This window comes from Manis javanica, chromosome 16 (assembly GCF_040802235.1).
Source record: "Manis javanica isolate MJ-LG chromosome 16, MJ_LKY, whole genome shotgun sequence".
NCBI lineage: Eukaryota > Metazoa > Chordata > Mammalia > Pholidota > Manidae > Manis > Manis javanica.
In genome coordinates, this window is record NC_133171.1 from 23,828,162 (window position 1) to 23,854,941 (window position 26,780).

A 26,780-nucleotide genomic window follows, 5' to 3' on the forward strand; every position below is an offset into this window, starting at 1 on the left:
CCTCTGCCCCTTCTGCCCCTTCTTACCCCGCCCCTCGTCTCCTTCCCCTCCCTTCAGCACCAGCTGAGCGGAGTCGGGCGGGGCTCAGAGACGGGTCCTGGGGCCCCAAGGGCTGCAAAACAGCGCTGCGTGGCCCCGCCCTCCTGAAAATGAAGGGCTTTGCTGGATTATCAGCCTCAGTTTTGTTGTGTGCACTTGACGCCTTCGTTTCTCAGTATTTACTAAACAAGCCATTTCTACGTATTAATCCAATGGGAACTTCCGAGTCCCTTCGGTCATTGAAAACCTGACAAACTAGAGTTATTGCTCTGCAGGGTAGATGGGGTACTACCATAAACAACATCTTAAAAACAGTCTTTTTTTTTAAATAAAAAAAATGCACCTGATGGAGTTAAGGGAGAAAAGCAGCACTTCTCGCTGGGATAGCTGTGGGAGCCCCGGGGTGCGCGCTCGGTCTGCGGTTGTGGGAAAGTAGAGCTGTTTCATGACAGTCTGTTTCAGAAACTTCCTATTGTGTTTGATTTTCTGCTTCAAGGTTGCAGGTACAAAAAAAAAAAAAAAATAAGATCAGGAAAAGCAGAGAGTCTCCAAAATGTATGGTCTGTTTAGAAAAGTGCCAGGAATTTGGTGCTCTTGTCCGAGGAGTAGGTTGTGAATGTAGACGCTTTTCAGGGTGGCCTTTATGAAGTGATACTCAGATGGGGTTGCCCTTAATGTTCCTTTCTATGTCGTTGGTAGGAAGGAATTTTATTTGAGGAACTTCTGGAAGTCCTACTAAAGATATTTTTAGAGAATTCATTGAAGTGGCCTATTTATTGCTCATTAAGAAAACAGTTATTTGAAAATCAGGAAGACCTGAGAATTCTTAGGAAAAGAATGAGGTTGGAAATGATATAAGTGGAAAAAAATCAAATCTGAATTGGATAATAGCTGGGTTGCAAAATGCAGTTAAAAAGACGTGTTACTGTCCACATTCTCCTATTTCTGTATTTCTCGCATTTTATCTTTTCAGTTTGTATGCATTTTCACACAATGCAGGTTTCTTAAGCTGCATCTTGTCTCCCAGCCCTTTAGGTCAGCATTTAATAATTATATTTTAATATGGTCTTTTCCCTTTTTCTGTAGTTTGGTACCATCAAATAGAAATATATGCAAAGGCAAGCCGCACATGTAACTTCAAACTTTCTGGTTGCCACATTAAAAAAGGAAGAAGAAACAGGAGAAATGAATCTTTATAATATATTTAACTTAAACTAATGTATCCACACATTATCATTTCAGCATATAATCAATGTGAAAATTATCAGTGAGATATTTCACATTTTTTGTACTAAGTCTTTGAAATTGGATGTGTATTTTACACTTGCAGTACGTTTCACTGTGGATTGGCCGTATTTCAAGTCCTTGACAGCCACGTGTGGCTGGTGGCTTGCCTTTTGGGCAGCATAGCCTGGGTGTTAACTACCAACTAAGTGGTCCCAGGAGCCTGTAAAGGGCTAACAAAATTTGTGGCTAAGACCTTTCTGGGGACAGTGGGCTGGAAACAGAATTTCTTTGAAATATCTCTGCTGGGGGCTTTTCAGAAATTCAGCTTGTGCCCCTTTTTCCCACTATGCCATTTTGGTCTTAGTTCAAAAGTAGCCATAGTTGTTTTTCTCTCCCTTTAGCCACTCACACATGTGCCCATCTACCCACACTATTTTCCAATCAATTTCTATTTACCTAATATCTTATATGTTGAAAGCAATAGCTTTTTTGATATTAATTAAAAGGTTTTGGCATCACCTTTTGCATCTCCTATTTTATAGTAGTACCACCTTTTTCCTGTTGTTTTTCTTCTGCCCTCGTATACAAGGAACTTAATTTTGTCTTATAGAATTAACAGTGGAAGTCATTTATTTTGCCTTAAGTATTTGTAATTTTTAGCCTCAGCATAGACTCTGTGACCTGTGTTCTGAATGTGTGAATTGCTTTTGGTTCATGGGTCACATAACACGTTAATTGCCATGTAAAAAATTCAACACTTTACATTTAAAGCTTAATGGCCAGTATTTCCTGAGAATTAGACACCATTCCAACTAATCTAGAATTTCAGATGAACACAAGTTTTGTGAAAGAGTTGTAATTTTGGTAAGTGTGATTTGTAGTTTATAGTATATAATGAACAATTGGATATTATCAGTTCAGTGAAATGAAGCCATAAACTTTGACTTATATCTAGGTTAACAGGCAATTAAAATACATATGTTTCTGTAATCCTATGTCTAACTTAGAACAGAAATGTCAAAGTAGAAGGGAACTTACAGATCATTCCAATTATCTCACTTTTCAAAGGCAAAAATGAGGACCAGCAAGTTGGAATAACTCAGTCAGCTAACGTGGTCACTTAGGAGCAAGGCACCAATAGGATGCAGGTCTCCCAGCCCTGGTTTAGGGCCGGGTTGCCCGCACTGTGCTTCCTATTTGCTGGAGCGCCAACCAAGCCGGTGGGTCAAACAATTGCAAAACAATGTACACAGAACAGTCCAGCGCTAGTTTGCAATACTTCCTTTTCAACTGGTATCTTATAAACACACATGAAATGACTGTCAGTATCATGGCAAAGATCATTGAGCTCATAACTAGCTTTGGATAGAACATGTAAATGAATGCCTATTGGATATAGTAAAACCATTCTTTGCTTACTTCTAAAGGTCACTACCATTAAGGTAGTATCCTTTTTGGTATTGTTATCACAAAATCAGATGAAAGGTCTTATTAGTTCATCAAGATGGTATTTGAGTAGTGTGTTTTCAGTTCTGCTTTGTCTTTAACACATTTTGTACAGTTACCAGATCTTATTGGAGTATTCTGCTCCCACCTGTCCATCTTCCCAACTATCCATCCATCCATTCATCCTGCACAGTTGGTAAACTCTTGGACATAACTTCCTTTTAGCAATCTCTTTTTAACGTATCTCCTTTTTGGGTGCCATAATGAAAAAAATTATCTTTTTAATTATGCATATCAAGATAGACACATTTGTTTTAAAATTGCTTGAACAAGTGTGTCAAGTTAATATACCAAATTCTATCTATAACTGAATTGGAGATAGCTGAATACCACATATTTATTATTGATCAGGTATCAAGTAAGGTTTATTTTTATAGGATAATATATGGGTATATTTAATAAGAAAATGTGTATAAATATTACTTTCTAAAGTTAATCTTTCACTCAAATATTATTCTTTATATTTAATGCTCTAGGGTAAAAAAATTGTATGCTCTGGAGTTAGACTGTGGGGTCAAAGTTTTGCTACTTATCAGCTGTGTTAACCTCTGACTTCCACTGGTTCACCTGTGAAATGGGAATTATAAGGCACACTGTGCTGGGTTGTTCTGAGAAGAAAAAGAAATATATAAAGTGACTAAGACTGCCTGTTACAGAGCAGACCACAAATGCTAGCAATTAGCATTCCTAAAAAGTCCTTAATCCTGCCGATTTACGTGACAAAAATATCATCATAATGCAACTTTCATGTCATAGATTCTTGACAACAATCAGCATTGATCATAAACAGGAAATTAGACTACTAGTTATGAATACATAATATTTTAGTTTCTTCACTATCAGTATTCAGGTTTTTGAATATATATACATATGTATATGTATATGTGTGTATATATATATGATTGTTATCTATTAATAATTTAAGTTCTGTTTCTCTTGGCTCAGATTCTCATTCTATGCAGCGTGGCTCTTTGCAATCACAGTCCACACGTAGACAGTTCATGTTTGAAACACTGTTTCAGGGAACGCAGATGCTGCTTGTGACAATGCAAGGGCTGTTGTGAATTATTTTTATGTAAAAGGAAAGGTTTTCAAAGCTTGTGAAGATACATTTTGCATTGATTGAGGCTGACATGGGTCCACATTGACACCTGCCTTGTTGTCTTTCTCCATGAAATGAACAAAACAATGTGTAATCGGGATGGGAAGCCTGAGGGCTTTTACGTGTGAGGGAAGCAGACGGGCCCTCCCCCTCTCGGTGCTGGTCAGCCTCCCTTTCCTTCTTTTGATTCCCAAGAACCACGTCTGAGTTTTTGTCAACACCCTAAACTCCTCTGAAATGTTAAAGACTTTTCCCAACAGTCAATTTTTCAGTTTTTCTGGAATCCTGGTCATTTGGAAACCAACAAGGGTGGCCGCCGCTGCCCTTCAGCGGTTTTAGCCTAATGCCCGCTGCTTCAGGTCAATTTCCTTGCAAGGTTGGTGGTACTGTTTTTCCATGTACTGGATTTTTTAAAAGCATGCTCAGGCCAGTTGTGTCTGCCTTTGCATTAAATTTGTCCTGAGCCATTGCTACTGGAACAATATTTTATAATGATATTCTTAATACCTATGGTGCTATTAACAGTCGTTGCATGCTTGTCCTACTAAGTAATGACTACATCTACACCTTGCGGTATGGTTACAGACAGCAGAATGGTGAATAATTAAAGTGTGCATGTAGATTAATAGTCTAATCTCACTGCCTGTGTATGGATAGTAAGAAAATAACATTCATTCCATTACTAGTGTATCCAATACAAATGAGAAGCCATTTTCTACAGTTGGAAGCAGCACTTCATTAAGACAAATGTTTGCTTAATTTGTTTAAGTTCCATTAAAATGTGCTATTAATATTACATAAGTCCTTAACCAAAGTTAAATTCTATGACGCGTATCTCAAAGCTACTACTGTATTTCAGTTGAGCTCTGTGAAAACGTAAAAGGAGATTGTAATCTCTCAAAACATGCACAAATTCTGACTCACAGGGAATACGTTGAGACTTAAACACCTCAAGAAGAGTATGGCTGAAAGTCATCTTTGTTGACCTGCTTCAAGAGTGATAATTTCGAATGCACTGACCATGCACTGCCAGTGAGTCAGTACGGTGCTGCATGATAGAGGCGTGCACGTTGCAGGGAGAATATCATTATAAAATATTTCTGAAACGTCTTTGTGGAATGACTATTGTACATGGAGGCTTTCGTTCATTGTGGGAAACTAAAAACAAGTCGACATTTTATCGACGCATGCATGATGCTGTACGGTTTTGTATGTGAACTATTTCTTTCTGTACTTTTTGATTCTGCCTGTCGTCGACTTCTCCCAGTTTTTATTCACAGTCATGTCTTCAGATTGCTGACCCTTTTCACTGTTTCCTTCAAGTTCTGTAAATAAATGTCCATAAATATACATTGATGCTGTCTTTTCATAATTAACCATTGTTTTGTAAAGGACCATACTGGCATTTTAGTTTAAAATGCCTCTTCTAGTATGGAGAACACCTACCACAAAGGAAAATAACAGTGTTGGTTTACACCTTGCAAACACACAGCAAATTGGTGTAAACAGGCCAAATATTAGCTTATAAACATCTGTATATCACTATTCATAATTTATTAACATCCCTTATTACTATTTTTGAATATTTGTCTAATGAAGATGAATATACATTTAAATGTATATTTTCTTGTGAGATGTAACAATGCTGAATTTCCCATTATTCCTCCTTTTCATTAAAATACACTTTTCATCTCTGCACAGATTGAGATTTATTGAAGAGAAATTAATAACAAGGCTGTGATGCAGAGGATGAAACAAAAACGTTACTGATTCTTTTCCACATTATGGGAAAAAGTATTATGTCACTGTTCTAAATTAACTTCTGTGGTCGTGAGCAGGTTGTGACTTGGCATGCTTATTCAAAATGCACTCGGCATGAATTGAGATCCCCTTAATTGTTACGTGAATTGTTTGCATATGTGGTTATTACATGTGATTTCACTGTACTTGTATGTACCTATATCCAAATATGTTTCTATTTTGCTTGATTTTGCTGGCCATTCTTGGATGGTCTGGCAACTCAAGAACCCACAGTGTTTTGTGCTGTCGTCTGTAACACGTATACTCTCTGATGTTGTGTCGTATCTCGTCAGCTTTTGATTTTATTCTTATCCAACAAGATATCTTTATATTTGTTGGAAACAAATTTATGCAAAGACAATTTTAGTAAGCTTTGCTCAACATATTTCATTATTCATTAAATTGACCATTTCGTGATGTTGGAAAATGTAACTGATATTGACTTTCTTTTGCAGTTGACCCACCTTCAGACTTGAATTTTAAAATTATAGATGAAAATACTGTTCATATGTCATGGACAAGACCAGCTGATCCAATCGTGGGTTACAGAATAACAGTGGACCCGACAACAGGTAAGTTTTGAAATGCTGGAGTTTTAGGACAGAGATATGACAGATGATGTAATCTTCTGTTCTCCCCTCCTTCCATTTCATTGTGGAGAAGCCGAGGCTTAGAAGACATGAGGGTTTCAGCAAATGTCACCAGATATTTGGTGGATTCAGGTCTGCAGATTTCCAGCCTAGTACCTATTGTTACATTTTTTATAGTGTTGAGGTTTATTAACATGACTTGCTGTGCTAGGCTATTGATATTAAAAATCAGAATATTACTGCTGATCTTTGATTTTTTAAAATAGAATTCTCAGTTCTTGACATTCTTCTTGAATGACTTAATCCTTTCCATTGTTTAAAGTGCCAGGTGGTGCCATGAGCCGGGGCACCTTACTCCGTGTCCTACCCTCTTCACTGCTCAGGGAACCTTATTTTGGGGTAGCGGTGAGCTGCCGTGGGGGAAGACAAGCATTTACCCCGGCTCTGTGGATTCTGAGATTCTAGGCTAGGAGTCTTTGTGAAAATAACTTGCTTTGGTTGTTCTCAGGAGCTGTCTTCAGTGATGTTCCCCAAATGTGGAAACCAGTCTCTGTTGATAAAATTTTAGTTCTAACATGGAATGGGAAAATAACCATTTCCACGAACAATGGCCAAGTGGTAGGGAGAAGTGTTGACTGGCCGCCGATAGGGGTGGATGATGTCAGCATGAAGTTTCACTAGAGCTTGTTCAGATATTTATGGCCTGTATAAAAACCAATGATTTTCAGTGCTGATTCATCAAGAAATTGGAAGGCTTGCTCTGAGAACTTAAGAAGGGGTCAGGAATATACTCTTTCCTCTTTGAGCTTTTTTCCTGAATATGTTTGCAGTTGATTTATTCATTCCAAAGCGGAAAAGCTGTTGAAGAGGAGTCCACCCATGGTGGAAATTACTGACACCGGTACTCTGCGCAGGGGTCCGGGGACCACACAGCCCATCAGAACCCCGGGGTCTTGTCGCCCTGGGGGCCTCCTCAGTCCTGCATGCTCCACACAGAAACAAGGGACATTTCTCAGGGTTCTACACCTGTTATCTTTCTTGATTATGTTTTGATGGAAATTTAATATAAGTGAAAATATTAGCAGGCAGTTTTTAGAAACTACTGTTTCCTACTTGAATTGAAAATCAACATAATCTAGAAGGAAGTGCATAATAGTGTGTAAGCAGGCAGCACGTGGTAGCTTGACATGTTTGCTATCTAGTTAAGTCACTTCGGGGGCCTGTGGTTACCTATTAATGATGCACCCATTCAGGTATGGAGGGTGCCATCACGTCCACACACATTGCTGCCCACTAGAGCTTAATTTTAGCCTATGGTGTTTGTTTTGCTTGAGCTGATTTTCATTGCTTATTTCTCTTTCTCTGCTCTCCTTCAGTGCGTAATTTAAAATTAAGTTATTTTCTCCTTTATATCTCATTCATATGACAAAAATTTTGTTATCTACCACTCCTGTTCAAAAAATAAGAGAATTTTTATTGATATTCTGGTATATCTTTAATCTAGAGGAATCTTTGATTATTGAATATGATTATAGCAAGTAAGGACAATACCAATCCATTTATTGAATGTCTGGAATTCAAAGTTTTGGTTTTGGAAGATGGTAGAAAATAATGTATGGAGGTTCTAAAAAATGTATCTATCAAATTTTTCATTAAGTTGTATTGTGTTATGCTATTATATGAAAATGTCCTGTTGAATTAATATTTCCCTCTCTGTATTTCCAGATGGGCCCACTAAAGAATTTACCCTTGCCGCCAGTACCACTGAGACATTGTTATCAGACCTCATTCCTGAAGTAGAGTATGTGGTGACGATTGCTTCATATGATGAAGTAGAAGAAAGCATACCAGTGATTGGCCAACTGACAAGTAAGCACACAGCTGACGTGCTTTTATACTTTTTATTTTGCAGAAGATTCGCTCCAACTTTCAGATTTAATTTGTTAAATTAAATGCAGAATTAATTTGCATCATAATTAACTTATTTTTTAATGATCCCGGTTATTAATGGATGAAAATAACTCATTACTGATTTATAACCTTGGTCTCTAGAAGCAGCAGGAATTTTACAAATGAAAACTATTAAAAACACTCAAGTTTCCCAGGGAGTAATGTTAATGTCTCTTTGAAATAGATCTAAAAAAATCTCACACAAAAAACTTACGTGCAAGGCAAGGCTTATTTGGCAGTATTCTTTGACCAGCTGGGCATGGACCACATATTTGGGAAGTATTTGTACAGATTCATTTCCTTTTGTAATAATCAAATTTTGACTCAGTTCAAACAGGTGGTCCAACGAAGCCAGCTGAGAAGAAACCTGGAAAGCCAGAGATACAAAGTAAGTATTTGCTTGGATTTGTGAAAGTCATAAGTGTAATAAAGGAGATGTTCCAGCTGTATATATATATATATATTTGGTCTTATTCCTGTCTTCATTTCTATAAGCTTTATCTAGACTAAGTACAGACAATATAATAGAATATATGACTAAGTATACATACATTGTGATTTTCTAGCCAATTATCCATTCTGTTTACTAAATATTCTTTTTACTGGGAATATTTTGAATGTGTGCGCATCCAAATTGTCCCACAGGATTTCGGCAGTAGGTGAAACACAAGCTCATCACTGGACTTAACCCATATCTCCAAGACAAACTGATAGAAACGGAGGGTAGCTTAGGGATGTAGGACGACTGGAAGTCTGGAACACGAGAGAGATGCCCTTGAAGTGTTCTAAGAAATTCAGTTTCTGTGAAAATGTAATTCTAACTATGTGTGTATGTTTTATGCTCATCTCTGGGGTATTTACACGGCCCTAGTTCATGGCAGTTGTAATCATCTCCACAGTGTGTTTAAGACATCTCTGATAACATTTAGGTCTTGACGTACCTGAAGAATATGATGTATTTTCCAGGGCTGTTGTCAGGGTGGTAGCATCTGGGAATCAGCGGGGGAGAGATTGGGGTGGAGACTGTCGCAGTTTGGGTCACTCTGATAGGTACTTGCCCACCGCAATTATCCTTCCCCCACAAAGGATCATGGAAGCAGATTCAAAAGGAGGGCAATGAAAACACTGCTTACAATGTTCTTTGTAATGCACAATTAGGAGCTGAACCCCAACAATGATATCCCATGATCCTTGGTGGTTCGTAATCAAACCGAAGCAGTTTTACTTAGTCTAGGTTTTATAGGTTCTAGCCTCTTTTGTCTTACACTGCTTGATCCTACTGGGATGGACCTTTCACAAGTTTCTTGGATTTCTAATTTTGCCACCTTATAAAAGCTGGATTTATGACCCAGGATGACAATGAAAAGCTTATGACTATAAAGACCCCTTTGCCTGGAATTTGGCCCTTCAGATCACTGATCATCATTCTTTGTGATGTCTAACACTCTGCATGAAATTTGTAGTGTGCAGTTATAGTGCACCTTGAGCCATTGATATTTGTTCTAAATAAATCAAAGCATCACGCTAAATATTGACTTCTCAATTGACTTAAATTGGTCCATTAAACAGTGTGCAAAAATTATTTAAATATGCGACTTGTATTTGGCTAGCAAATTTTGCAGGACCCTTTCCTCCTCTTCTTTGAGAAAAGGAGGAACTCAATGTAGTCAAATAGTTCTTTTATTATCCACCAACTGACTGCAGGGACAAAGACATCCTCAGAAATTCTCTCAGTGTTGTATGAATACAGATTCTCATGAAAGCTGACCTGTGCCCCCAACCAGAGAGTGGGAAAGACATGGTGCTGGGCTATGAAAGCCAAGCATGGCGTTTCAGTGATTTAAGGATACTATGTACATTTCTACTTTTGAATTAGAATGTCTTCCTTCCCTCTGTTTAGTAAAAGTAGGTTTTATATGTCAAATTTAAATAGATTGGTATTTAGGATAGTAAGATATTCCGGCTACCCTGCATCATATTTATGCTACTTTTTACTTCTGTTAGACTTTATTAACCCTTTAGGCTGACCCACTGCAAACTTTAGACAATCACATTGTAAAAGGCAGGAGAATGCCCACCGATTTGCTCTTTTCTTCAGCTCAGCTGCACCTGCTTGAATAGTACAGCAATTATTTTGTACATATTACTGAATATTAAGGAAGGAAGACACTTTGCTTATATTTCTTTTGTATGTCTCTCAGATGTTTTCTATGATTTTTACTCAAAGGAAAGAGTGAGAATATAGCTCATAAAAACAGAAGGGTTGGTAGGATAAATAGGTCACATGCTCCTGGAGAGCAGGTCTCATGTCTGTCTCTTCTTGCGTGGTGTCAGGCAGCAATTTACAGACATATAGTTCCGTACAGACATCTTCATGCAGGCACTGAAAATGCTTATATGTGTGCTAATAAAATTTCATATTCTTTTGTGCATGTCAGTTGTGGGTGAAGAACAATGTGAATGTGTTCTAATGAACAAAATGATTTAAAAAGCCAACATTTTTTTTTGCACTGTTAGTTTGTATCCCTCAATGATGGACAGATTTAATAATGCATTATTTAAAAATACATCCAATGTATTTCAGAATGCTCTGTCAGTGCCTGGACTGATTTAGTGTTCCTCGTGGATGGCTCATGGAGTGTGGGAAGAAATAATTTCAAGTATATTTTAGACTTTATTGCTGCTCTTGTGTCTGCTTTTGATGTTGGGGAAGAAAAGACAAGGGTTGGAGTCATTCAGTACAGCTCTGATACCAGGACTGAATTTAACTTGAATCAGTACTACCAAAGGGATGAGCTTCTGGCTGCAATTAAAAAAATTCCATACAAAGGTGGCAACACAATGACAGGTATGTTTTACAAACTTTGTTATTGTTTAAAATAAATGAAATACCTGTTCAGGAGAGGGATTAAGCATTGCACAATGATCGCATGTTAAATAATTTTGAAATTAATAACATGGTTTTTGACTTTGGCACAGTTGTATGATGAGGGGTGAATGAACAGGTTTCTTTTTCATTTCAGGGGATGCCATTGATTACTTAATTAAAAATACTTTTACGGAATCTTCTGGAGCAAGACCTGGGTTTCCTAAAGTGGCAATTATTATTACGGATGGCAAATCCCAGGATGAAGTGGAAATTCCAGCCAGAGAACTTCGAAGTATCGGGGTGGAAGTTTTCTCTTTGGGTAGGTCAGGTTTGATTAATTATTTTCACTTCAGAACTATTTCAGTGCTTAATGCTTAGGAAGATGAAGGGTTGATTCCTCCCTGAAGGATGCTATGAGAAGTGGTTACTGCGTTTTATAGTGTAGTGTTAAGCCAGTCATCTCTGAGTAGAGATTCTGCTTATCTATTTCTCCTGTAGAACTAAGTCCCTTAGTATATGTGCTAAGTGAGGTGATATTCACATGCTTTGCCAGCCCTCTACTTTTCAAAAATGCTGGGCCAATGATTCTAATAAAGATCCCCCTTGTATTATCATTAAGTGTTTTTATGTGTTTCCTGTATTATGTAATCCTTGAAGAATTCAGAGCCCAGCTCATTCAGGACTCTCGAATAAAAAAGGATTATCTTTACAGATGGCAGGGACAAATGATGGCATGGTCAGATGAGAGCCCACTCTGTTTTACTGACCAGTCCTTTTCCTCTTTAGCTGGCCACTCTATGTGAAGTTATAAAATGCCTTTGTCATTTGAACAGTTGCACATTCGTTATGAAGCAAAGCAGTTCTGGTTTGTGACTGAATGAGAACTTGGAAATGTCTTCAATTGTGAAAGACTGAGAAAGCAAAAAACTTTCCCAACCCAGCACATTTCCCTTTTTAATATATCCTTGTCCTTTTTTAAAATTAAAGCATCATTGATACACAATCTTACTTTGGTTTCAAGTATGTAACACAGAGGTTCAACAGTTCCCCACATTATTAAACCCTCACCCCCCACTAGTGCAGTCGCTGTGTCAACATAGGAAGATGTTACAGAGTCATTGGCTACATTCTCCTGCTGTACTACCGTCCCTGTGACCAACTTATATCATGACTAAGAATTTTTGTGCCCCTTTATTCCCCTCACCCTCCCTACCCACCCACTCTAGCCCCTCCCCCATGGTAACCACCAGTCACTTCTCAGGGTCTGTGAGTCTACTGTTGTTCTGTTCATTCTGTTTTGCTCTTTTATATTCCACAAATAAGTGAAATCATATGGTATTTATCTCTCCGCCTGGCTTATTTCACTGAGCATAATGCCCTTTAGGTCCATCCATGTTGTTGCAAATGACAGGATTTCTTTTTGTCCTTTTGTTTTTAAGGCATTAAAGCCGCAGATGCAAAAGAGCTCAAACAAATCGCCTCCACACCTTCGTTAAGCCATGTTTTCAATGTGGCCAACTTTGATGCAATCGTGGATATTCAGAATGAGATCATCTCTCAGGTGTGCTCAGGTGTTGATGAACAGCTTGGTGAATTGGTCAGTGGAGAAGAAGGTGAGTGAACTGTTCGGCATCCCCATGTGTCAGCCGCTTCCACTTCTTCGCAGGCACCCTTGGAGTAGACACAGTCACTCCAGCACATCCCCCAGGGACTCCCCACTTCATGTACCATTGGCGCTGTGTTTCAGTAACTCAGCTTGCTGGTATCACTTGTGTTTTTCTCCCCACCCCACCCAGGAACATGAAATAAAGTATTTATGTTATTATAAAATTCTTAAAAAATCTTTTTTGAACAAGTTGGACCTGCTGTTTTTCTCTAAGACCATTTTGAGCATGCTGGTTGTCCATAATTATGCTACTCAGGTGCTTGCTTCAATGCTCTTACACTCTGATTTAGATATTGGCAGGCTAGGGAGACATTTATTTTAGCATTCTGCTACTTAAACTAAAAACAGCCTTTTTCTATTCAATGGTGAAGTGAAAGGATTTTTTCTATCATCATACTCTGCATAATGTTTTCAAAGCTTTCAAGAATATTTCAAAGATCAGTCATTTGATCCTCCCACAACTGGAAAATTTTTCCATTTTATCAGTTATTGCCTCTAAATACATGGGAGAAAGAAAAGACATTTCAGAAGACATTTCATAAGCATGCTTTTGAGCATTAAAAAGTCAAAATTTCCATGGTCGTTCTCCCAGTTGGAGAATTGACAAGTGATTAAAGATATGTTTGAAATAGCTGCATCTTCAGTCATATAAACTCTTCATGTCCAAGCCCCAAGTATTTCGGCAGTGTTCACTGGCCCTGATTCCGGTTCAGAACTGCTGCTTGTAACTTCGCGGGCTCCGAATCCTTCTTTGTCAGACTGCCTAATGTCCGACCTCTTGCTCTGCATGATCACAAGATCCAGCCCCTGCCCCACTTTGCTCGGATTGACCTCTCTTTACTCAATCTTTTAAAACATTCAAATCGTTCTCTGTGTTTGCTGCGGCGCATGCGCAAGGCAAGCCACACTTTTGTGCTGCCGCTCCTCGAGCTCTCCCTGCGCGGGGCGTGGGGCCGCACTGCAGGTCCACGCTGAACAAGGCCCTCACTTTCTCCGCCACTGGCCTGTGACCTCTGCTTCCTGTGCTGTCTCTGTGTCACTTCGGAGGTTCGGCTGGACTTCCTGTTGGCACTCCCGTTGCTTCTCCCCTACACTTCCATCTTCTTTAGATATCGTTTTATGTGCTACATCCGATAGCCTTTTTAGGAGGCCATGAATAAACTTGTGCCCGTTTTATCATCTCCTTCTTGAAGGCGGACTTGTAAAAAAATTAGAACTATATCTTCTGGGAAATCGATTCCATTAATGAATGTAAAAGTTTGAAGATTTGGTCTGAAATACCTTAAAATACTTTATGTTATCTGTTAAGTACATGACTATCCTCTACTTTGAATAAGGATGGAAATGTTTAGGTTATCAATATTTACTTGCCAGTATGCAAGTTGTATAGCATTGTTTCACCTCTTTGGTGACCTGATGAACATAGTTAAACTTTTTTTCTTACCTGAGTGGAAATAAAATCGCTTAAAATCAGAAGAACCTGTCATTTAAGAACTACTGAATTCTTTATCTTTCTTTGTATACTACCAAGTCTTTTAAAGTTTACATTTTTATTATTCTGGTATGATTAAAAAAGAAAAAGAATTAAGTCATTGATTTAACAAGTGTTTATCAAGTGCTTACTTTGGGACCTAGAATAAAGGCAGTGAGTGAAATACTGAAACCAGAATGGAAATCTTGGTCCCAAAGAAGAATCTGGCATCAGATGTCTTACTTGAATTTCTTCTGAGGGCTTTCCTTTCCCCCTCGCCTCTCAGCTCCCTGACTAAAAGTCGGGCGCTGAGCCCCCTTGGTGTGATGGTCCAGGAGGAAAGGGAGGGCTGGGACTGTCAGCTTTGGGGATTCATTCGTAATTAAGTCAAGTGACAGAGTTGAAGGTCCAAATCTGAAGGCTTGCACCTCACTGTTTTTAATTGCCGTTCCGCCTGTCACTCTTTAGTTATTGAACCTCCTTCAAATTTGATTGCCATGGAAGTCTCATCGAAATACATGAAGCTAAGCTGGACTCCATCTCCTAGCCCAGTGACTGGCTATAAAGTCCTCTTTACCCCCATGACCACGGGGCGCCGACAGCACGCGCTGAGCGTGGGGCCTCAGACGACCACACTCAGCGTTCGCGACCTGACAGCAGACACGGAATACCAGGTCAGCGTGGCCGCCGTGAAGGGGCTGACCGCCAGCGAGCCCGTGTCAATAATGGAGAAGACCCAGCCGATGAGAGTGCAAGTGGGTGAGTTAGCAGGTGTATCACAGGGTTTGGAATGTGAGGGTCCATTTGACCATCTGCCTTAATGGCTCAGATTTAGTGTTAAAACACATTTACAATAGCTTTCTTTTAAAGAAGGATGCTTACTAAGAAAACCTGATATCTGTATTTTAATGATAAGTTCGAAGTTGTGGAACTTTAATGGGCTTTCTTTCTTTTTACAGAATGCTCACGTGGTGTGGATATAAAAGCCGATATTGTGTTTTTGGTTGATGGTTCCTATAGCATTGGGATTCCAAACTTCATTAAAGTTAGAGCCTTTTTGGAAGTTCTTGTAAAAAGTTTTGAGATTTCACCCAATAGGGTACAGATCAGTCTTGTCCAGTACAGCCGGGATCCTCACACTGAGTTCACTTTGAAAAAATTCACCAAAGTTGAAGACATAATTGAAGCAATAAACACCTTCCCCTACAGAGGAGGATCTACGAACACTGGGAAAGCGATGACTTATGTCAGAGAGAAAATATTTGTGCCAAGCAAGGGTTCGAGAAGCAATGTACCAAAGGTCATGATTCTGATCACTGATGGGAAATCCTCAGATGCCTTCAGAGATCCTGCCATTAAACTAAGGAACTCAGATGTTGAAATCTTTGCAGTTGGCGTAAAGGATGCGGTACGCTCAGAACTGGAAGCAATCGCCTCTCCTCCTGCTGAGACCCATGTGTTCACGGTGGAAGATTTTGATGCTTTTCAGAGGATATCTTTTGAACTCACACAATCCATCTGCCTTAGAATAGAGCAAGAATTGGCAGCTATAAAGAAAAAAGGTTAGTATGCTTTGCCACTTTGCAGAGTAAAAGTTCTCTCCAAGAACAAAGCATTTTGGTTTTAAAATTGTCAATAACATGCTTCTTTTAGTCTTTTTATATACAGAAAAAATGTAACTTTTCTATGTAATTGAAAACTACTGAGCTTAGTTTATTTAGCTCTGAGATACAACTTTCTCCTGCCTAAGGATCATGTATTTATTGGTGAAAAAGATGTTTACTATGAAGTCATGAGATGTTTCTGATCCTCGACCCTTAGGCAGGGCAGGGAGCCGGCCTCACCACACCTGTCTGTCACATCCAGTTCAGCAACCACAACCTGAGTGTCCCTGGGGGCTGGATGCTGAGTTAGGTCGTTTGAATTAAAGGTGACTAGGCAGTCCCGGTGCCCCGAGTTCTCCAGAAGGACCACTTCGGGGCATCCTTCCTCACATCTGGAATTCCCTATCCTCTTTTCTTCATTTGTCCAAATTCTGTTTTTCAACTTTCAGTTACCAGTGCCGTCTTGTTTATCAAGCTTTCCGTAACTGTTCGGTGCTGTTCCGGTTACCACCCCTTCCAGTCACTTGGCATCATGTCTGCCGCTGTGTTTGTTAATGACCTCACGCTCTCTTGTCTTTCCAATGTGATTGTCCTTGAGGACAGGCAGTGTGCCTTAAACATGGTCTCTTCCTATTATTTAGTTCAATAACTATTCTGCTGGGAAGTTCCTTAATTATTACTTTGAAATATTCACCTAGCACCGGACACCAGTCTCTGATCGCCAGGGATGAATGGGAGAGCTCTGACGGATCACTCGAAGTTCCTGTTTAAATATTCCACTTGGGGCAGGATCACTCCATTACTGCTTTGTTTTTAGAAACTCAAAACTTAGATTCAATTTTAATTAGTCACTAAAACACCATTACTTAGTGTTATGAATGGTCGAGGCAAATGGTCGAGATGTCCTTGTAGGGCTTTGAGTGAGAGGCCTTCCCTCGTGCCTGCGGGCAGACCGTTTGCTGAGTACAGTGGCCCCCACGGCCACCCTCCCAGATGGACAGAGGCCATTTCAGAGATGTGTAGTCATTAGGCCCATTTTTTGCTTTATAGATTTAACATTTTAAAACTGCATCCTTCTTTTCTTTTTTTTTAAATAGCTTATGTGCCTCCAAAGGATATTAGGTTTTCTGAGGTGACCTCTTACAGTTTCAAAACCAACTGGTCTCCTGCTGGGGACAATGTGTTTTCCTACCACGTCACCTACAAGGAAGACGCCGGGCACGGGGAGGAGGTCACGGTGGTGGAGCCTGCGTCCAGCACCAGCGTCCTTCTCAGCAACCTGAAGCCAGAGACCCTGTACCTGGTCAACGTGACTGCGGAGTATGAGGATGGCTTCAGCGTTCCCTTGGCCGGGCAGCAGACCACCGAGGAAGGCGAGTTTCTGCCACCCCCTTCCCAGCACCAGCAGTTTACTGTAGAACAGTTACCTGCTTTATTGCACAGATGTTCTTATAGGTCAGCCTTTGTAAGATTGGACATCTTTGAAGTATAACTATTCACACGTATTTTTAAAAAGAGAAAAAATTTCTCTGGGAAAAAACCCTAGATTTATTTTGATGAATTTGAGGTTAAGAGACATAGAAAACTATTAAGAATTATGGAATTTACTCTCAAAATACTCTCTATCCAGTTTTTTTCTGCCCTCTGTTTCAGCAGTGCTATGTCCAAATGCTTCTAAAATCACCTGCCTTTATGGAGCTGATGGCAGATATGTATTACAACATTTTTATCTTTTTAAAAATCATGGTGAAATACACATGACATAAAATTTACCATTTAGGTCTACATTTCAGTGGATTTCGTACATTCACTGTTTTGCTACCATCACCACCATCATCTTCAGAACTTTTTTCATCTTGCAGAACCGAAGCTCTGTACTCATTAAAGAGCAACTCTCGTCTCTGCCTCCTCCCCTGCCCCTGCCCCAGGTGGCCACCATCCTGCGCCCCGTTTCTGTGAGTCTGCGCACTCTCGGTACCTCATACAGGGGGGACCATACAGTGTGTGGTCTGTCCTTTTGTGACTGGCGTATCCCTTATGATGTCCTCGGCACTCACCATGCGGCTACCCGTGTCAGGGTGCCTTTCCCTAGGGCTGGGTGATATTCCATTGTGTGCATACGTCACGTCTTGTTTATCCGTTCACCCATAGGTAGGAGCTCGGGTTGCTGTATCTGTACCTAATTCTGCTAAGAACATGGGTATAAAACATCATCAAATGTCTTAAGTGCCATTTGTTTAGATGTGTGCTTTTTACTGGATAGAATGGAATACTTTCTGATCCACATCACTACATTTTGCATTTAAAGGCATGATGAGGGTAGGAGAAGACTGAGACCAGGAAATTACTCCTCAGGGTATATATATGAATATTATAGGAGATATGTACTATGTGAATATTACAGTTGTTCTCTATTACTGGGGATAGAAGAGGTTGAAACAGCAGGAAGAGAAATTCAAGATAGTTACAAAGAAGGATTTGCTGACAGGGGAGGCACGTGGTGGCGAACCTTGCTGAGAAAAGCTGGAGAATCTTTTTTCTCTGAAAGCCTTTTCAAGTAAGAGTAATTTTTTTTTCCTTTTGTGCATGGCTTAGGTATATTTCTACCTGAAAACTGGCAAATAAACAGGACACCTTCAAGGTGACTTCTTACCTCATGATTTTTTCTATTGTATGACCTAGAAATCCATATTTAGATATTTATGATTTTCTGATCATTTCTCTGCAAGGCCCACATTGCCGCTTGCTGAACTGGCCCTTTTTCTTCAATGCTTTGGGATGGGAATGAGAATATATCTCAAGAAGAAGTTTCAGTCTAAAGGGCTTTTGGGTACAGCCGACTACATTCATAGACACTCCAGTTCTCCATCATTGGGCTACCACAGGAGAATTTGGTGATGCCTTCCCAACTCTATTGTCTGTAGTGAAATCTGAGATTTAAACTTTTTTAGTCTGTCAGGAGGCGTCTGATTCGGGACATTCACTTAGCATTCCTGAGCTCCTGCTGTGTACCAGGTACTATGATAAATGCTTTCGTGGGCTCTCTTAATCTAACCACGTCAATAATCCTGAGTAGTCAGGTTTTTACTATTGGGGAATCTGATGCTCAAAATCACACGCCTGTTAAGCTTCAGATGGTCCCAGTACAGTCTCCCTTATCCACATCTAGGGGCCATTTCCCGCAGTCAGCTGAGCTGGGCAGCAGAAGGCCCTCCTTCCGCAGGTGGTCAGAGGATGGCAGTAGCCAAAGGCTGCATCACCCTGCCTGCAACATTCACCTCACTTCCCCTCATCACATAGCATTTAACCAGCTCCATTGTCAAAAGAACAGAGAGAACAGTACAGTATGATATTTTGAGAGAGAGTCCACATTCACACAACTTTGATTACAGTTAGTTTTATTCTAGTTATTATTAGTGATTGTTGTTAATCTCTTACTGTGACTAATTTATAAATTAAACTGTATCATAAATATGTGTGTATGTATTGGGAAAAACATAATTTATATGGGGTTCAGTGCAACCCTCAGTTTCAGGCATTCACTAGGGGTCTTGGAATATATCCCCCATGTTTTAGGGGGGCCACTGTGTTTGAACTCATCAGTTTATCTGCCTCTCTGTTCTCATCTATCTGCCTTGCAAATGAACCTCGGGTGTAAGTCTGCCAGGTGTCATTTGTTTCTTTTCTTGAGAGACATACTTCCTTCCACCCAGGAGTGACCTATTGCTGGGTTAGATGTTTAGGCAAACTTCTCATTGTATGTAAGGTGTGTGCAGGCACCTTTAGATCTTTCCTGACTGTGTTGTCCATATGGACAATTTGCCCCTTAAATAAATTGGTCCTTTAAGCATGTTTACTAACCAGAAAGTCAAACAAGGCTCTTACTTGGGTTTCATGAAAATTTCATTTAAGACTGTGAGTCTTTGGCTGTTACCCACACTGCAGTTTAACCTCAACATTTAGATCCAGTTAGCATTTGTTAAGTGCCGATAATGTGTTAGGTCTCAACATGTATGGTCTAATTATTCTCCAAGTCAGATGACTGTATAGATAAAAAAGTTAGTTGTGAGACTGACTGGAGAAGACAGTGTATTCAGGTGGGGAGATAGGGCAGGAATGGTTGTTTTTATCATTTTTCTACCTGTCTGAGAAAAATCTAGGAAGTGTGGAAGCTTTGTTTACTTAGATTTGAAGAAACCAGTTGTTTTTATTCTTAAGTTTTATGTCAATACAATTTTTCCATTTAATGGACTACTAATGATTTTAAAAGTTTACTATTATATCACTCTTTATTTGATTAAAAAGTTAACTGTACATAGCCTCTTTCTGGTATTTGTTTCTCTTTCAGAATCTAGTTAGTATCTGGCTAAATAAATGCAGTAACCAGGATGTTTGTCAGAAAACTGCTCGTGGATTTGTTTAGAGAAATGCTATCATTTAGCGATCAAAAGCTAGTTTTGTGTTTTTCAGATAAAATCAAAAATTTTTTTTAAATTTCAGTAAAAGGAGCACCTCGAAACCTAAAGGTGACAGACGAGACAACAGACAGCTTTAAAATTACCTGGACTCAAGCTCCAGGGCGAGTGTTAAGGTACCGAGTTACCTACAGACCAGCTGCTGGTGGAGAAAGCAAAGATGTCACCACCCCAGCCAATCAGAGGAGGCGGACGCTGGAGAACCTGACACCAGACACCAAATATGAGGTCTCGGTGATCCCTGAATACCTCTCAGGACCTGGCTCTCCGCTGACTGGCACCGCAGCCACTGAAGAAGGTAGAGGAAATATGCTGGCCATTTGGTAACAACCAAAATCTTAGGCCGCAGGGGAAGCTCTGGGCCACGACCCAGGTACTACAAGCCACCAGACGCTTCATCTCACTTATCTGAGTATCTTGGGCTGCAGCCTGTTTAGACTGGAGTGACTCAAATTTTACTCAATTTGAATTACTCACGTTTCTGGCTTACTCATGACAGCCCTCCTTCGTGTCAGTAGGACTAGAATGCTATGACATGGAAAATAGTCTTTAAAAATAATACTATTATGTGTTCTAATATAAATTGAAGGATACTAGGAATTAAAAAGGAAAACCGCTCTGCATCATCAAAATAGATTATATATTATTTCTTTAGGAAAATTTAAAAATACTCACCTGTTTTTATTTAAAAGGGATGGTTAAGCCCTCAGGGTAGAGTATGCTATTTGTTGCATACTCTATATAATGTTTACTATATTATTTCATTAAGAAAAATTGGGCATTCATAATTTTCATTTTACTCCCCATCTTTAAGGTAAAAAAAAATGTTAGTAATAATGAGCAGTTATTGAGCACCTGTTTGTGTCAGGTTCTGTGCAAAGAGCTTTTCTGTGCAAATGAGATATATTATCTCATTTAATCCCTGCATAGAATACATAAATGTGGAGTTGAATCATCCTAGTTTTTTAAGGAAATCAAGGCTCAGGAGACTGAATAATAGCTCAGATCATGTTGCCACAAGCGTGGATCTGTCTGTGGGCTTCCTGCCCTTCTGCACACGCCCACAGGGCAGGCCGCCTCCAGCCTGGCTGACATGGGTCACTGCTTCCTCCGTGTGCAGCCCAGCCAAGGGGCCTTCCCTGCAGAGACGCCCCTCTTTCCCCTGCTTTCTTGTCCTGGCCCCTCTGGCAGCCACGACTCCCCATTTTCCCTTTCTAGGCAGGGATCTAGGCTCTCTGTTCTAAGCACCATGAAATTACCCAGGGACCCTCCGTCATTGTTTCCTGGAGTAAAGCGTCTGGGTGTTGTGTGTCCTGGAGAGTGTTGTGGGGACCATATGGCCGCACTCCCAGGGAAGTCAGAACATGCCAAACATCACGGTGGCCAGGCGCTGGGCAGTCCCTGGGGTTCACCCCATGTGAGGCCTCATGTGGGCTGTGTCCTCTCTTACACTTTTTCTAGGGACAGCATCATTTTGCCACTTAGTGCTTTGATCACATTGTGTTTCTCCTGGCTGCTACATGTCGATGTTCACAGCATCACACCAGTAAACCCTTTTCACTGAAGGTTTCCTAAGCAGTTAAAACCCACACTGCATGTGCAGCTTGTAGGGCTGTGCCTCTCTTTTAGGGAACATACTGTAGTTTTTTACACGAAAGATTCCAACATGAACGATTTTAACCTGTGTGAATGCAGGGGAGGAACTGGGGGTCTTTTGCTTTATTTCCACTACAAGTAAGGCCTGGTTTGGAAATGCTTAAGTTCTCTTGGCCAGTTGGTAGTTAGAACTGCCAAACTCTCACCCAGATGGTAATACACACACACACACACACACACACACACACACCACACGCATACACACACACACACACACACACACACCACACGCATACACACACACCACACACACACACATCACACGCATACACACACACACCACACACCACACGCATACACACACACCACACACACACCACACACATACACACACATCCCACACATACCACACACACACACCACACGCATACACACACATCCGACACACACCACACACACCACACACATACACACACACATCCCACACACACCACACACACCACAAACACACACACACCACGCGCATACACACACACACCACACACACCACACACACATCACACACATACACACACACACACCACACACACCACACACATACACACACACCACACACACACACACACACACTCACCACACAAAGCAATAATGCATTTTCCAAGTCATTTAATTAAATAATGAATCTCGATGCTTTTGTTTTGTTTTGTTTTTAAATGAAGTTAGAGGGAGCCCAAGAGACTTAAGAGTTTCCGACCCCACAACCTCAACTCTGAAGCTGTCTTGGGGCGAGGCACCAGGGAAAGTGCGGCAGTATCTCGTCTCGTACAGCCCCGCGGCAGGGGGTGAGGCCCAGGAGGCCACTGTGAGGGGCGACGCGACCAGCACCCTGCTGAGAGGGCTGCGGGAGGGGACGCGGTACTCGCTGTCTGTGACGGCCCTGTACGCGTCCGGGGCCGGAGATGTCCTCTTTGGAGAAGGAGCCACGCTTGAAGGTAATTACTGTCCTGTTGCACAGAAACCCCTGAGCTTGTCTGTGATGGCATTCAAGAAGCTGAAGCCTAGAAACGCACAATTCTTTCTCTTAAATGGAATGTGTACTGAACAAACCGCCTCTTCCTCAGAGAGGTAGAATGTAAGCAGCTGAAAAAGTCAAGCCTGATCAGGGCGAGGCGTACCGGGAGCTGGTGCCCAATGAGGCCGCAGCCGTGTGCCTGGGCGGCCGTGGCTTGGTGGCCGCCGCGCAGGGGTGCGGCGTGAGCGGGGAGGGGCCGCGGGAGCCCTGCGGGTCGGGGGTGCAGACAGGGGCCTCGTCTGCCTCCTCGGTGGCTTTGCGTTCCCCGTGCACGGAAGCATCTGGAACAGCTTCAGGAGAAGCAAAACCCCAGCTTCTGCTGGTTTCCTACATGGCTTCTAAGATTCAGTTCTGGGCTCGAAGTTGATGCAATGCTTAGTAGGAACCGTGGGCAAGGCTGGGGTGGCTGGGGCGGCTGTCGGAGGGCTTCTCAGTTCCCGGGAGCTGCTGACACCCAGGGGCAGCTTGGTGGCCGTCACCGCGTGGACGCAGGAAGTTGCATAGGAGAGAGAAAAGGCACATTTGCGTTAGCCGCGAGGAGTTGGGATTGCAGCTTGGGGGAGACGCACCTGTGGGTGGCAGGGTGTGGAGTCAGAACCCACGGGGTGCACCTGCTTTCTCTGGGTCACGCCGTCCTCCATGTGACTGGCTGACACTGATTACGGGAACAGAACAGGTCTGCGTCCTCCTTTGTGCTGTGAAGGCTCAGTGATATTAAGGCAAATATCCACTGAATTTGGAAGCTCAGGAGTTTGGGGGATACATGTTGTGATCAGCAGTGGTGAGGCCCCACAAGGGCAGTTTTGATGAAAACTTAAAGACTTAGTCAAGTTAAAAGAAATTAACAGGAAACTATCTAATGAAATTTCTATCTCCGACAGTGGTCGAGAGTTTAATTCCAGTGGTCCACTGAAGTTTATTTTTGGAAGTGTATTTAATGAAAGACTGGTACTGGTTGCCGGGCCCCGGTTTGGCTGCTCGACCAGGTGACCTTGAGGCAGGCCCTTCGCTCTCCAGGCCTTAGTTTACCCATCCGTAAAAAGGGGGCAATCACGGGCCCCCTTCCTCCCGGACTTATGGTGGGGACCGAATGGGAGAGTGTAAGTTAAATGTTTTGGGAACTGTTAAATATTATATGTATACAAAACTCATCAAGAAGAAACAGCATTAGCTTCAGTACTGATGCCTAAAATATCCAGTTTCTGTAAGTATTGCTGACATAGTGATCAGCTATACTGAAGTTTTAAAAATACAAGTAGAAACAGAAATTGTCTTAATTACAGAGACATAATCTAAATAATAAAAGCATGTGATCTTTATTTCTTTATAATTCCTGAAAAGTTTGCCCTTTTCTTTTTACCTTTTGAAGTTTTTTTCTCATATGCTCTCTGTAGGCTTCCAACATAGATTGTTCACAGGGTTATTTTAAGGGTAAACTTTTGAGCTTTAATTTTTTACAAAATAGCTGTTGATTATTTATATTGGTGAAAATTTCTCCCTTAGAAGGAATGTCTTGGAGATGATTTAATAGTTTACTTCTGTTAGTACCTCCTAATGCTCTGATATTCTGTATTTTCTTACTTTAAAAAAACATATTCACACTCAGTCAAAATCTTCTTGATTCTAAAAATTAAGGCATTTTTGCTAAGAATAATATATGAACAATCTTTAGAAAACAAAGTATACATTTTAATTTAGCAGCAAACACACCCTATTGGACTGAGATCTTTCTAGGCCAGTTGATAGCTAAATTTTTCATAATTCTATAGCTTTGTCCAAGGGGTACACACACACATGTTTGATCAGAAATTGTCTCTAAGGGAGATTCACATGCAGTAAAATAAATTCTAAAAATTATTGTCCCCCATTTCCTGAGAAGGAGGAAAACTAGATGATTTTCAATTTTACTAAAAGTATGGTTAACTTATAACTGGAGTGTAATATAAATGTTTTTTTCCATTTACACCGAAGCTCTTTTCTACAGTGAAGGATTACATAGAATGCCACCCGTGAGATTTTGTTGACATATTTATCCCAGTGCATTATGTGTGGTAAACTTAACAAATATGTGAAGCATAGTTGTGGCTAAATTAAAATAATAGTTGACTTCTGCCCCTGGTTATTCCATTTCATTTTATTATATTAACTCAGCCAAATCCACACACCATATACAGGCACAGGATATGATGGTAAGTGCAGGGAATGGAACGCCCAGAAACAGAGCCAGCCAACTGCTTCTGAGGGCTGCTGTTTTTCTAATCTGTTTTTCTCTTGGGAGAGGAGGTGGTAAGAACAGACTTTGAAGGAATGTTTGTTCCATCCAGACACATGGCTCAGCCTGCAAGAGCATTGTGTAGGTTGAAAACCTTATAGATTGCTTAAATGCGTTCTATTAAATTCAGAAATATTTAAAAAAGTATTTCATGGGGTGTGCAACCCTCTAACTTGAATCTGTTAACTAATGCTTCTTTGAAATGTAGCCAGTGATCAGAGAATTCCCCTATTACTGGAAGAGATATATTAGTATTGATGCTGGGAAGTCCATGGGTTGCACTACTGTTGTACGAAATAAAATCACAAAGGCAGAGTTTAGTGCTGTTTCCCACCCAAACTTCCAAGGAGTCCTGAGCACACACTGTTAGGCCTGGTTTACATTGTTTCTTTTCTCCTGTTGTTACTGTTCAAGTAGATTTAATGTAATTACTAAAACACTTCTGTACATATAAACGCACTTTCAGTCTTGATAGAAATTTTTGTGGCCACTGTTAGTGTTTAGGGAGAGGAAACCCTGCTCTTATAAACCTTGAAATGAATCATTTTAATTCAGAGATTTACCACAAATGAATGAAGATTTCAGTTTGGGAATAATATGGCTCTTTTTATTTTTGAGTGTTGTTTTTGGCTATGGAAAGAATGACTTTTCAGAATTTCCTTTGTTTTGGGGTTGCTATAGCAAACTGCCAATGTCCCAGACATGAATGGCTTCCTGTACATCAAACTAAGCTAACTCAGCTGACATTTTGGTACAATGAGGTTTTTAGCACATCCCAGGAATTCTTTATGATGTTGAGTGAGTTGGGGCTTCTCCAAGATGGACTAAATAAGGCCTCTATGTTTAACTGCATTTACTGTTGTCTCATAAATTGAAAAATCATACATTCTGAGTATAAAAACTGACATTTCCAGGGAGCTTTAGCAATCACCAAACAGTAATTCCTATTTCCTTTTCTGTGAATTAATGGCTCATCAGAGAAAAATCTAACTCAAATCAGGGAGGTAACAATTATGGGAGAAGTTTCACACAGGCTTTGAGGTTGAAGGGTGATTTAATTGTTAAGAGGTTTTTAGCAACTATATTGCTTGAAGTAATTAAGTTAACTTATCAATAGTGAACTTTGTCTCTTTAAATGGTGGCTCTAACTCATTGGTTGTAAATCAAGTGTGTTTCCCCAGGAACATTATCCAGAAGCAGGTCTTCTGTATTCGGTTGTGGAAAGTGAGATGACTTGTGAGTTGAGTTCTAACAGAAAAGACAAATTGATTTTGGGGAGAGTGTGCATTGCGTTTTCAATTTAGCTTCTATTTTTGAAAGTGGTATTCGAAACCCGATGAAAGCTAACTGGAACAGTCTATAAGGTGAAATACCGTTTCATTTCATCATGATTAATTTTTCAGTTATCGTCATTGGCTAATTTGTGTTATAATTATGTTTGAATTGGATGATGATTCGCTTTTCAGAAAGCGAATGGAAAAGGGGTAAGAAAAGTAGGAAAGTTACTTAAATGGGGGAATTTGTTCTTTGGCCTTGTGTGT

General features: G+C 40.5%; 1 protein-coding gene across 4 annotated transcripts in view; it reads left to right on the forward strand.

Moving 5' to 3' along the window:
• COL12A1 (collagen type XII alpha 1 chain) overlaps positions 1–26,780 on the forward strand; it is a 107,795-nt gene that overhangs the window by 3,316 nt on the left and 77,699 nt on the right. For 3 of the 4 annotated variants that reach the window (XM_073224700.1, XM_073224701.1, XM_073224699.1), the window contains exons 3-13: positions 6,130–6,246; positions 7,990–8,133; positions 8,543–8,602; positions 10,799–11,062; positions 11,238–11,402; positions 12,523–12,696; positions 14,689–14,979; positions 15,180–15,782; positions 16,922–17,197; positions 20,325–20,597; positions 22,615–22,887. The exons of the other annotated variant lie outside the window; for it this stretch is intronic. In XM_073224700.1, the coding sequence (XP_073080801.1) occupies positions 6,130–6,246; positions 7,990–8,133; positions 8,543–8,602; positions 10,799–11,062; positions 11,238–11,402; positions 12,523–12,696; positions 14,689–14,979; positions 15,180–15,782; positions 16,922–17,197; positions 20,325–20,597; positions 22,615–22,887 (2,640 nt within the window). The remainder of the gene's footprint in view (positions 1–6,129; positions 6,247–7,989; positions 8,134–8,542; positions 8,603–10,798; positions 11,063–11,237; positions 11,403–12,522; positions 12,697–14,688; positions 14,980–15,179; positions 15,783–16,921; positions 17,198–20,324; positions 20,598–22,614; positions 22,888–26,780) is intronic. 4 annotated transcript variants of the gene reach the window in all.